We start from the raw sequence: 13,652 nt of genomic DNA on the forward strand, positions 1-13,652 counted from the left end.
GATATTGAATAGGCTCGATGTTACTTTGGACCCAGGGAAACTTAATCAAGATGGCCTCCCGAAAATTACTGATGCAACACTAGACATTTAGGCGATTTTAGCCGAAGGTGACCAGTGACCAGAACCAACCAATAAATATAGCCAAAAAAGTGCAGAACAAACCCACACTTTGCATTTTAAGACAAGTCTTTGATTAAGCATTGACCGAAAAAAGAAGAAAAGGGTCAAATTCAGATCAACTAACAACAAATGCCGATCTGTAGATCTCAGTGATACATTTAAAGGTTGTAAAATCCTAGGTAGATCTACGGTATTAGAGCTATCGAACAAAATTGCAATGCAACAGTCTTTGCCAAAATTACTTCCAATTACAATAACATTCAGGTGTATTTTTGATAATAATTAGACTATGAGTTAGACTCGGCTTTACTTGAAGCACTTTTTGAAACGAAAGAACCAAAAGCATTCGTCCAATGATTATGAAATATGATCCACAGTTTACAATTACCGGTATAAAAGAAGCCTGGCTTTCATTTCTAGCCTTTAGCTTTCTTTACTAAACTGCCCAATAATTCCAAAGCTCGTAGAACCTTGGAAACGACGCAAGAGATCATACAGAGTACCATAATTGTGTCTTCCTCTTTTTTTAAATGGCTCATTCTCAAGATCAAAATCATGCCTTGGGAAACAACTGAATACCCGGGCCAGAAATAGTTCTCGTTTCGCATTAAGATGCAATGATCGTAGCAAAAAGGTAAAAAACAAATAGAAGTCCACTTCATACATACATCAATTGGTCCTTTTTTATATGTTCCTCCCATTCGTTCATTTTCACAAGGCTAACAATACCAGAATTAGACACATGCTTTCTGTCCAATATGTTTGGAAGCACCCTGTAAAGTAGTCGCTCACCAGAGATGTTCTAGCCTCGGCCTTCAAGCGAGTCCTCGTTGTTCCTTCTCTTGTTCCTTCGCGAGTTCCTCGGAGTCCTCAGGAACGGAGAACTTCGGAGCAGGAGAGACGATTCAAACCACTGGCAGTGTCATTCGAATGTGTGCCTCTCGTCACTCCAACTTGTGAGTTCGGTTCATTCATTGAAAAAGTGGCAGAAGAAAAGCGGACAGCAAACAAGGAAATCGGGTAGGTTTACTGATCTATGAAGGAGTGGAATTTGGAGGCGGACATTGAGGTTGAAAATTAGCATTTTGGAATGAGCCACACGCATTGCATTCTTCTTTAAATGAGACTGGCCCAAAGTCACTGCAATTACTTATTTCAATTTTCAGCTCGATTGAGTGAGTGACTAGATGAAAACTTACATATTCCTAAAACTTGCTAATTTACTCGGATGAGTCAGCCTTTGTGGGCTAGATAATTTTAAAAGCTGGTTAGATCATTCAATTGGTGCCCTTTCAAGCTCTGCGCTTTGATGAGAGGGCAGAACATTTGATCACGTCGTTTGATTGAGCTAAAATCTAAAATATGCCATTGCAGTGCCTTTGAGTTAGTCTCACTTGAAGCATAACCAAATGTTTTGACTCAAATTGGAATTGCTAATGTTCAATCTCATCTTCCCAGCCAATATTTCAGTGTTTCTGATTGTTTGTTATGTTGGTTTTCGTGAGATGAATGTAGTAACGTTCCTAGGTCTTGGAAGGAGTAGTAGTAATATGGTCAACTTTTAATTAGGCCTAGAAGTAATGAGGCTTAATTTGACTTTTGCTTCAGATTTTTTGACATGTAAGGTTTAGAAGTGCATCAAATATATCAATCTACTAGTCAGAGTGAGTACCCAATTCATCTTTAAGATTAGTGACTAATAAATGCACCAAAAGATTTGCACAATTGAAAACAGAATATTTCATACAAGCTGCCACTTCTAGCAATGTTTCCACTGTATTTTTGCTTTGTACTTCATTAAAGCCTTGTTTGCGAATAATCCTTAGTTGATAAACAAGATTTAACTAGGTATCAATCAGTCAATAGGGATTTCGTTTTTGATCTGAATTTGTGTTTTTTTTAGATCGAGCTGAAAAAGGTCAGCTTTAGGTCTATTTACGTTTTGAAAAAACTCACTTGAATGTTCCGGATTCCGCAGGCTCACTCTTGCTATAGAACCGTTATAATGCTAAAAGTACGACCCTCAGAAACCAAGAAAAACAAATTGGTTGCGGGTGACAATTCATCGTAACTTTTATATCAGGTTTAAGGTGAATTTTAAATACAATGTTTACGTATTCAACAAAAAAAACTCAATCTTGTGTTTAATCTATAAGTCTGTCGGAACATTGTTATGAAACAAAAACAGGACGGAGATGGTTCTTCTGGCTATGCCGGTCCAAAATTAGCATGGTTGCCATGCAGTTTCATTTCTAGCAAATCCATTTTACTCTATAGCAAATCGACGAATACTGTTTAAGAATTTGAATAACATGCATGCGTTTAGAGTACAAGTTATAGCCTAAAAACTTGAGGGGTTTATTTGCGTGTACCATTGAAACCATGTTATAGTTATATCAATGCAGCAAACTTGAGATTTAAAAAGTACTCATGTATATCCTCTAGAGGCTTATCTTTCGGTAATTGTTTATTTTTTCCAATTATTGTTTGATTGTAAAGTTATGGATCCACACCTTTATTTTGAATGAGCGATAAGCTTAGAACCACTTGTTTGGATGTGTCTTTACCTAATGTTTAGCCCGAACTTACCAATGCCATAGGACATTGTCCTTGAATAACAAATCAATCTATTGCTGTTATTATACGCCCACGTGCAGGTGTAGACGTTTTCAAGTTGGCGTCATCAATTTCCGAAACTATCCCCATCCACCGTTTCAACTGTTCTTGAAAAATGACTCGTTTAAAATTGCAAATTTGGCATTCAATTTTATTCAGAGTGATCAGCGAATGGTATAGCTAACATTTGCTTTCACTTGTTTATAATTTGGACCTTGGTCATTGACGCAATTAACAAATTAATGGATTTTTTCTTACATTTATGTTCTGATTCAGACATAAGGGTCCTCAGGGGAGCTAACCTGGAAAAGGAGAGAGTAGACGCCTTGCATTTTGTTGGCTTCCGTCCTCTTTGAACAACCTGCCTGACTTGCCTCTTTGGCTTTAAGCTGCCACTTTCTGTAACTCAGAACTTGACTCCTGGATGGCGGGACAATAGCTCCATCAGAAAAGTGTCATTGGGGCTAGATTTTCGGGATTTCTTTTCACCCTGAAGCCATTCTATATTGAGGCATTGAAGCAAGAAAAAGAGATGACGTCACCATAATTTTTTTGTAGGTCACTAAACTTTTGGGCTTTAATAGCTCTTCATTAACTGATTCAGTTACAGTTTCAGGTCATTTGTTATTGAAGGGAACTTTTCAACTAACAATGTACTTTCATAAAAGCCACATTTTTACTTATTAGCATTCAAAGAGGCTTTTATAGCGAGAAGTTTCTCATTGGATATATGTGTATACAGTACAAATATTTTCACACTTGGTGATTGGGTCCCATTCTGGGTTCAGAAACATACTTTAAAGCATGAAAAAGCTGTTTTAGGAATTATTTTTGCTACCTCAAATGTTTCAATTTTAACAAATTATTTTTTTTCAAAACCTGACGCAAGCTTTTTGTCTAATGTGATGACTTGTATCTTTTTCGCTTTCAATGATTTCGATGAGAGTTAGCAAAGTGGACTAATTTTCAGAGCGAATGAATGTCAGCTGACCGGCTGCTAGAGTATAGTTTCTGATTGTAGAGGCACTGTTTCCATCAGCTAGAGTTGCACTGTCCACTGGTTACCGATTCAGCTGCAGTAAAAAACCACTACAAACTCGATTTTTACTCTTCTATGGTACTTTTTTCTTGAGTCAACTTTCTTTGGTCGCCCATGTTGTATCACCCGTTTCGCTTAACCTCAACTTGGACAACTAAAAATTGAACCATAGAAAAAGGGGGTGACGACAATTCATCTATCTACAACGCACATCACCAATCTACATCCCATAATTTTGAATGTTTATGGAGTGTGAATCTGCGTGGCTTGGATAGGGTGATTAAGATTTTTTCAATTTCGGGTCGCGATGTTCAGTTCAATAGTTTCTAAATTTTCCGTTATACTATTGGGGTACGTATGGCGGCGTCAAATATGTCCAGTCACGGACTTCTAGAGATATGGACTGCAAACCGAAGCAAAAATATCCGATCTCCTAAACCACTCATCTTATTCCAAATAAGCAGTTCATACGACCACAAGGTCTTGTTGAATAGATGAGCTCAGCCAAGTTTGAGCCCAAACCTATGCTTAGGAAACTCAGGAGACATGTTCAAAGTTATGGTGTAAACACTACATAAAATTGGTTTTCGGCCTGCTCTTGGTCAGCTACATAAGCTTTTGACAACATAACTTTGAAATTGATATAAAATTGACCTACCGTTAATTGAAGAGATCTACCTTTCTTATTTTATTACTTTAATTCGAAAAGTGGCTCAGATGGCTATGACCAAGAGCAGTCCGATTTGCCGTAAAGCTCGTTCGCAGTCCATATTTCCAGAAGTCCGTGTCCAGTTTACCGTTGTCCATGACCAGACCAAGGTGTCCGGGCAATACCATCGATTATCGGAAAACCTCAGTAGCATTGTCCAGATGTGCAACAAAATTCATGGCTGGTTTAGTTCACCTTCTAATAGACCTATTTACCATGACCGACAGTATAACCTAGGGGGATTGTCACTAGCCCTCTAGTATAACCTATAAAGCCAGTAAGGCAAAATGATAATAATACAAGTTGTTGGTCAGAGTTCAATGAAAACTTTGCCCAAAGAGAATATGTAGATTGAAAATAATCTTGTAGTAAATAATTAAGAGAGAACAGTCCCACTTATATCAGACAACATCCTGTAGCTAGGATCTGATTCTTTGTCTTGCAGATGAAAAATAACCTCTCTGATAACCTATCAGATTGCTCATGTCCAAAGTAGCCAAAAGTAATAGAAGGCATCAGATTTCAGGGTCACGCTCTCTCAAAAGGCAATTGCGATAACGTGTCTTTTTCGCATTTTTCAATTTAGTCGTAAGATCTTTTTTCATCGGAAAATGATCGTTGGCGCCTTTACGAATCCTAAATACAAGAATGGCTCTTTTACTCGGACGTCAAATGGTGAGAAGCTGTCGGAATGGTTTGACATCGTGTGCGAAAATTCGGAAAGGTCATGAACATCCGTCACTAGCTTTGACCTTTACAAATGATTTCCTTGGGGTAATGCCCCTCGTTTTAGCCAAAGAAGGATTTGATTCATAATTTAAGTCCAAAGATGTTCCACTGTAAACACTGCAGGAATGAGATAGAAGACACCGAGGAAGATGGGACTGACTAATATTCAGAGGAGGTACGAAAGGTATCTGATACCGTTTGTTTTCAAAAGCTTTTATACGCTTTGGCCACAACCAGATTTTAGGGTCAGTTGCAGTGACCGTAGATGCTTATTCATGAGCATTGTGAGAGCACCTTTAAGCTCTCAAAAATTTAGGTTAGCTAAGACAAAAAGTCCTTCTATCTTCTTTCTCGGTCTTCTTCATCGTTCTATTCATTTCCCTCAAACTTTCGTAGGGAATATGTAGACGTTGATCCAGTAATATCTTTTAAGTCAGACTCGGACAAGTTTTTGAACCAATCCCCAGATCAATCCAACTATTCGCTGGTGAATAAAATCTAATTTCAATGGAAGGATAAGGACGGAAAGGAGCTTGATGCAAAAAAGATTTTGAAAAGTCTCCGAGGATGTTCGTCAAAAGTGAGGACCACTTACATTGACGTTTAGTTGGGGACAAACCAGTTGCTTAGTCCTAATTTCTATCTTTAGGAACAATCCTAAGCATCACAAATTAAGAAAAAACACTAAGTAAATCTTTGAGAAGAAGTGAAAGAGGGTTAGCAATGCCCGTGTTTGGTGGAGCCTAGATTTTTTTCCTCTTCAATGGACTGAACTGAACTTGTTTTCTTCAAACAACTTGAAATTCCTCACCAAAATATTTGTACCCCTAACCATGATGAAAAGCAGACTATTTTCCTTGCTCATAAAGCGACGTTTTTCTTGCTCATCTAACGAGAAATCAAGTTTTGGTAGTCCATGAACAACTGGAATATGGACGGGGACGCTTGGTTTGGGAATTAGCTTTTCGCGATTGAGTTAACACATTACGTCCTTCTTCAAATGAGAATGATTCCAGGCTACAACAATTACCCATTTCAATTTTCAGCTTGATCGAGCGACTGGATCAAAAGTTATGCCGTCTCAAAAGGCACTACAAAGCTCTTCAATGAATGAACGAACTTCTGTGCTCTGTTATTTACTGCACTTTGAGTGGGCATAACTTTGGACCCAGTCGTTTGATTGAGCTGACATTTGAAATACGCAATTGCAGGGATCTGGGGACAGCCTTATTTGAAGAAGATTTTAATTCATTGACTCGAATTGGAGTTGGTAATTTTCAACCTTACCATCCTCGTCCATATACCAGTGGTTCATGGGTAGTCCAAGAATTGAGAACATTGATGTTTGAGTCTACTCTATAGAACATTTCCAAGGCTCTTGTTTGTACAAACTCGAAGATCCATTGTGTTTTCCAGGTATGTACATTTTGTGCATAAATGTACATCATTTTCATATCATTCTAGGCATTTGATGATGCCTCATACGAGATTGGAGACTTTCCTTGTTAAATTTGATTTTTGTTCATCCCTGTGGAAAATATTTGAAACGGATCAAGCATCAACTTAATTACCGGAGTTTGTTTTTTGGGGAATTGTGAGGCCCTCTCAAAACTTATTATTGCCACTTTCCACTTTGATATTCCTTCATTTTAGATAGTATTTCCAAAAGATATTTTAGTGCAGTCGTGATGGTTGAAAATGAGAAGTATAAAAATATACAACACTTGTTTAAAGAACTCTTTTAATGTTTCCAAAATGCGACATTTCACGAGGTTTGCAAAATTTTTCATTGTCGTTGTAACAGCTTAGGCTGCCAAAATCGAAACATTTAGTGGCCTATATTGAGAAGTTTTTGTTCATTAAAAATTTTGCCACTTTGGACCGTGATTAAGCTACTTTCGTTCTACCAAAACATGTTGACGACGCCAGGCCGTAAAATAGCCTGAGTTTTTATTCTAAGGTATTTAAATCTAACACCTGTTGAAAATGGTACAACTCATGAGAGACTGGGCGAACTGAATCCTCCCCCGCGTTTTCGAGGTCGAAAACATCCCTCTGAACTTGGCAAGGGTAGCGTCAACATGTGTGGGCGAAATAAAAATACTTTTATCATGGTCAACGATAGTAGAAATTAAATTTATCTGATAGTGCTCTGCGTAGACCGTGCCATACTTCCAACCTAGAAGTACTAGCTTTTGAACGAATAATAAAAAAAAGACATAAAGCGAATGCATTTTGATTTCAAAAGCACGTGGTACTTTGGGCAAAAATATTTTTTTTGCACCTACTGTATAGTAGGCATGCATACTTGAGGTACGGAAATTTTCTTGCATTTCAACATCAATTCCTAAATTTGAATCCGGCTGTTAGTCATTGCGTATCATGGATGGGAAATAAGGAATTAAATACAGACTAAAATACCGATGAATAGTTATCCCATTTCAATCATAAGCCATGTTTCTAGGAAACGATCAATCGATAACGCTTATGCTTGACTTATTTTGGTCTGTATCGAATGTGCACTATGGAACTTTTAGTTGGTCTAAAAAAGTTTTCTTTCTCATGTGAAACGTAATTCTAATTGAAAGTCCTGAATATTGTCCGTGTTCTCGGAAAAGCTTCATCATCATCGTTCCAATTCTAATTCCAATTCTTTGTTTTAGGGGGGAAACAAATCCTTATTCATTCATTCCATGTAAATATGGAAAAGAGTACCTGTCAATTGTATAACTAATTATAAACGATGTAATGAATCTGATGTTTTTCATGTTTTTTCATGTTTGTCATATTATGCCGTGATTTGGATCAGAAAAGAGGAAATGAAGTCAAAATGAGTCATATCAAGTGTAAAAATGAAAGTGACAATTCCGACGGAATTTAAAGGGATGTGTCAAGTCGTCAGAAAACCATATTGATCGGGTGACCTCAGCCATATTTTCGTGGGACTAAGGTTGTTCCATTTACTTGATTGGTTCGGTTTGTCTCTTCCTACCGGAAGATGTTTTTTGGGTAAGAAGATAATACAATTTGAGAGAAGTTTGGCATCTCTTATATTATTATAGCGACTCATGATGCTCGTATTTCCACCAAAATATGACACAATTCTCCTGCAAGCCAGATTTCTCTATTCAATCCTGGGCCTTGGTGGCTTTGAACGTCCTTCAGTCGATCGAGAAAGGTGGAAAATGTATCTCTGTTCAATTTCACCTCAGCGCGTTATTGTTCGTTGAAAGGAGTTAGCGAATCTTTTGTAGTGAATACAGATCTAGTCGGTCTTACAAAATTGATTAAACCTGGAAGAATTGAAGAACTCTGCGAGTGAAAATACAAAGCTATGAGGAAAATATTGCAAGCTATCGTATCACAAGCAGCATATGAACTTTCATTGAAGTGCAGAATGTTTTAGCTCAGGAAACCTTTGATCGAAACTTTGTGCACCATAACTAGTCAATTGACAAATCATACGGCATGTTCGAACAACTAAAGCGGTTTAACTACTTGGGATTTAATTGGTCATTTAATCATGACGCCAGTAACAAAATTTGCTTAAGACAACTGTTTATATAATCGGGAAATATATCAGTCAACAACAACTTGCATGCTTCATCTTGTAAGCAAGAACTTGCTTCTTGCAACGATTTTGCATGATCATGAGTTCATGACAGTTTCGAACTTCTGGTGCAGACATTTCTTTTGTAAGTTGACAAATCACAAGTGATGACGCACCAACAAGCGATTGCCCATTGAAACAGCAAAAGTTTCTTGCAGCTGAATGTCCCAATATTTCAAGAGTTATAGAGTTGAACCAAACAGCCCATCTCGTGACCGCTCAGTTTGTGATATCGACAAGTAACACTTTTCACAGACATTTAAATATTTGCAAATCTCGTAGGATCCGACCTGTGACGTGATTATAATTGCGATAACATTTCTAAGCTATTATAGTTCATCAAATTTGAATCAAAGATATGGCTATTTTTACTAATACATTTCAGCTGATGCAATTTAGATATTACAAATAAAAATTACAATCACATTTTGTGCTTCCATCCATAACAATTTTCTTGTTAATCTATCTAAATCGTAGATCTAGATTTGGATGCACTACCACCTCCACCTAACTTGACCTTTTTTAGTATCTTGTCAATGCTTTTTCCAGACATGTCATTAAAAACAGGTCAGCCAAAAAGAAATGTTATTGAATTACGATTCGAGAGGGACTGCAATTGTAAATGTAATAGGTTATATCTGAAACCAGTGTCATTCAAGAAGTCGAAGTCAAGTTTTCGAATTATTTCGAATGAAAAAAATACCATTTAAAGTGACCTTACAATTCATTCCTGCCAGTACTAGGTATTTCTCCTTTGCGTCTCATAAGCGAAAAAATGCCTCAAAATGGAACAGCATGTCACATGATTTTCCAAAAAGGAGGTGCATAATATTCTACATGGGAAGCGCTTCCATTCTCTCGATACTGAACGCATCAGATAACCCTTATGGGAAAACCAATCTAATTGTTGGGCGCCAATAAAGCAATGCCATCTCTGTACGTTCGAGACACTCAAATCAAGCAATTACTTTGGAACCCGACCCAATGTTGCTCTTGGTAAAGATGCTTTATGAAAAAGATCAGCAAACGTACCTCTCGGGTCTTTTGCTCTGATTGGTTCAGATACGATTCCTCCATATGTGACCAAAAACAATTGTCCAAAACGAGCAGTTGGTTAAAAGACAAGCTACATACGGTATGCTAAATCATTACTAGCAAAATTTTCGAATCAAGTAGACCATCATTTTTTAGCAATTGTGAGCTTTAAAAACTGCATGCTGGTCAACTTACGAACGGATTACTCTTCATGGCTAAACTTCTCAAACGAGGCATTGAAATAATATTTCCTTCAGTTACAAAAGGCACCGAAAGTGGATGGCCCTCAAATGTGGGATTGGAAATTACCCCTGAAATGTTCATTAGTACTTAGGTCGCCGACGCTCATACATTATTCATAAACCTTTACTAAGCTTAGTAGTGCAACAAAGACTCTAACTTAATCAAGGTACTTCTAAAGTTCAACAAGACTTGTTACAAAACCAAGAAAAAAAAACATATTCTAATTAACTTTATCCCATAAGTGCATCTTTGTTGCTTCTCGTATGTTACATTGTGGAGGTTGCTCATTAGTAAATGTAACTCCTGATGAAACAGTTACTTAACAATAATGCAATTTGAGGTCACTTCCAAGGAGCAATGATGCTACAAGGTTACAAGGTTTTATTAATCTTCAGGGACCATTAATAGTCATTAAGAAGATATTAGGGTTGCTTGCATTATGGAAATAGTGAAAAAGAGAACACGTTTTGACATAGGAAGGGCGATAATGTTGAAAGTTAAATCTTGTTATGGGAATCATATTTATTTTTGAATTCGTTGACGGTATGACACTGTCCCACTTCGCCTGGGAGATAATGTGAAAAGGTTAGCGCTCCATTAATGCCGTCTTGGGCTTTTCGTGTTTCTACCTCAAAAAATGGGTTATCATCAGTCTCTCTAGAATTGTATTTTTTGTTCAAGATAATTTACTTATTTGATACTTGCTGATGGATGGCTCCTTTTCCCTTTTAGATACTGACCACAATGGAGGCTGACTGGTTTCAATGGCTCACCGAAGGTTTTCTTTTGATGGTTCTGGGTGTGATTGGTTTGGTGGGAAATACCTGTTCTATGGCCCTTTTCGCCCGTCAAAGGATTCAACGAGTATTCCATCATCTCCTCTTGTTGCTGGCCATTTTCGATGCGGTAAGAAGATTATCGAAGAGTCGACCTTGATGTCTAACTCGAGAGCTCTACGTGCTAGTTTTGAAGCCAACCTTTCTGGCACAAGAATGGTTCCAATTTTGCTTTGGATATGAAGAAACACTTTCGTAATCCTCCCACGTCTGCTTCTGTTCGTAATATCGTCGCTCCGCCGTCTTCGTCATGATCATATTGCGAGTAGGTAATTGTAGGAGAACGTTAAATATACTTCACTTAGCTTTTCCGTTTCAACATATACACAAAGCTTTCACAAGCATTTTACTAGAAAATGCTTTCAGAAATGGTAATGGATTGGGATGGAAAGCTGAAAAAAGAGATTTGATCAGATGACTATTTATAGGTTTTTGATTGGCAATTCAAATACTTGTACTGGACACGGAATGGACAAGGGACCGTCAAGAGTTCTGTCCCTTGAGATCAGAACGGCAAGTAAAGAACTGTTCGAGCGTTTTTCATGAAGAGCTTACTTGATGGATGTGCTGTCATAGCTGCCCAATGATTTGATGTTATCCATGAAACATGAATATACACACATTAAAAACTAATCTAATATTGAAGATTCGAGCCAAAGTGTGGATCAAAATTTTTCACTACGAATTACATAATTGCGCATATGGTAGAAAATAAGGAGGTGGTGCACTATAACAAAAAAGAGCTAACCCTTCTTTTATGATTTTCATCTTGAATTGGACAGGGTATTTATCAACCTTAACGTCCACTTCTATGTACGGCATATTGCAGTGGTTCGTATTCGACTTTATTACATATACGTATGAGCCGATATCGTGGAATACAAAAGACATTCAAATGAGGCTAATTTCTTTCATTTCATCTGGAGTACCTCAAAACACGTCGGACCAAAATGAAATTGATTCCATCTGTTCGAAAAGTACGTGGCCTTCAAAATCATAAAAGGCCCACAATAGACCTTCAATTTGTCAGTTTGTTTTTAAAGCTAAAGACATATATATTCTCATGCTTAAAAAATATGTAGACTAGAAAGGGATTTTTGACGCCGTTAACAAACACTTTTTCTTTGTAGATAACATTCTATTTGAAACATCTGGCATCTTGCCTTAAGGGGTGAAACAAAATTGGAATTACCACGAGCGACGCCCGTTTTGACTGAAATAGTCCACACGTGATTATGCCTAGCCCTGTATTTATGAAGCAACCAATAACCCTTAAACAACAAAACGACTAAGCTATTCACAAGTTCTTGTACCAAACGCATGTAAAATGCTCTTTCTTGACAATTCAGCTATGATGAGCTCATTCGAAATATTGCTGAGCCCAAAATACCTGCCGCATCTCTTAATTGATGTTTGCTTTTACAAACACTTTCATTTATCAAGTCTTACCAAATAACATGGTATTATGCCTTCTAAAAGTATTGAAGAGGCTAGCAACATTCTTTGTTTTTGTTTCTCAAATTGTTGTTGATAGTTCGATTTAGGACTACAAACGAGTCCTAAGATAATGGCTGGAGCGAGTTTCAAAAGTCTGNAGCCCCACGACTTTTTCGAAAATACAATTGGCCAGGACTTTAGTTTTTCCTCAGTAAGAGGAGCGGATCGCATTTCCCATTCCTTTGGCCAAATTGAATTATTCATAGACAAGCATGGACCACCATTCCACATCAAAAGTAATGGCGTCACTCCTAACAGCTACTGTGCCTAAAATCTAAATCGAATTAACGTGCCAAAATATATATTCAATCTAGAATGGTAATGTTACCATTAGGGTAAGTATTTGCAAAGCCACAACAATTTCAATTTGCCGAAAGAGGTTGTGATTGAAAGTAGAATCATAGAAGATTCATTTTACTGATAAGTGATTGCTACTGATTGCTGAAGGAATGTAACAATAACTAAAATAACCATGATTGAAACACAGAATTAGAAATTCTCAAGCTTTATAAAGCTTCCCTGCAAGTAAACTGGACCGTAAGTCATGGAAATAGGAAAAGTTGAGAAATATGGTTTTACATACTCATACATGCCGAACAAAGATTTCCTGCAAGCAGCTATTTGACAACTTTGCTATTAATGTTGACAAGAGCAAGCTCAAATTTTGAGCCCAAATATTGTATTATATTGTAAGTAGATCCATTCCAACACCAAAAGAAAGGCGATAAAGAAATACAAGAGTAAGAGATACAAGGTTATGAATGAAATATCCTACAAGTCGGCAGAATTGTCAAGGGAATGACAGACGAGAAAAAGAAAAAGGAGGACTAACATGAAATTGAGGTGTATGGTGTGCTATTGATCTTGAGGCATTTGGTTAGTGGCCGAATTGCTATCTCTTTATTTCAAAAAACTATATGGCAGATTGCAGTAAAATATTCACCATTCAGAATACTTCACTACTAACAAGGTATCCATTCTGTCTAATAGTACTTTTTTTTGTTCAGGCATTCGGCAAATTCTCGTATGCTACTTGGACGTTGAAAAGGGAAGAGGAAAAAATATTTTTTTTTTTCCGTTTGTTTGAGGTTGAAACAATTGAACCATTTTGAAATGAAATGGGATTCAGGTAGGAATTTCTGTACTATTGTCATTTGCCATTTCTTTTCTGTCAGGAGATGTATTGGTTCGAATCCTTTGATATGACTCGTCAGGATT

The 13,652-nt window shown here is 37.3% G+C and overlaps 1 protein-coding gene and 1 long non-coding RNA gene across 3 annotated transcripts in view; one reads left to right on the top strand and one right to left on the bottom strand.

The window, feature by feature from the left end:
* LOC131880228 (FMRFamide receptor-like) overlaps positions 1 to 13,652 on the top strand; it is a 29,650-nt gene that overhangs the window by 9,059 nt on the left and 6,939 nt on the right. The window contains exons 1-2 of one of the 2 annotated variants that reach the window (XM_059226798.1): positions 1,016 to 1,140; positions 10,834 to 11,007. In XM_059226798.1, coding sequence (XP_059082781.1) covers positions 10,846 to 11,007 — 162 coding nt within the window. In that variant the 5' untranslated portion in view covers positions 1,016 to 1,140; positions 10,834 to 10,845. Of the gene's footprint in view, positions 1 to 1,015; positions 1,141 to 10,833; positions 11,008 to 13,652 lie in introns of those variants that run through there. The other variant, XM_059226797.1, reaches the window with a different exon arrangement.
* Positions 10,436 to 12,507, bottom strand: LOC131880230 (uncharacterized). The gene is made up of 2 exons (XR_009373245.1): positions 12,387 to 12,507; positions 10,436 to 11,329 (listed from the first exon to the last, which is right to left on the bottom strand). It is a non-coding gene; the product is annotated as an uncharacterized LOC131880230 (long non-coding RNA).

Source organism: Tigriopus californicus, chromosome 5 (genome assembly GCF_007210705.1).
Source record: "Tigriopus californicus strain San Diego chromosome 5, Tcal_SD_v2.1, whole genome shotgun sequence".
NCBI classification, from domain to species: Eukaryota; Metazoa; Arthropoda; class Copepoda; order Harpacticoida; family Harpacticidae; genus Tigriopus; species Tigriopus californicus.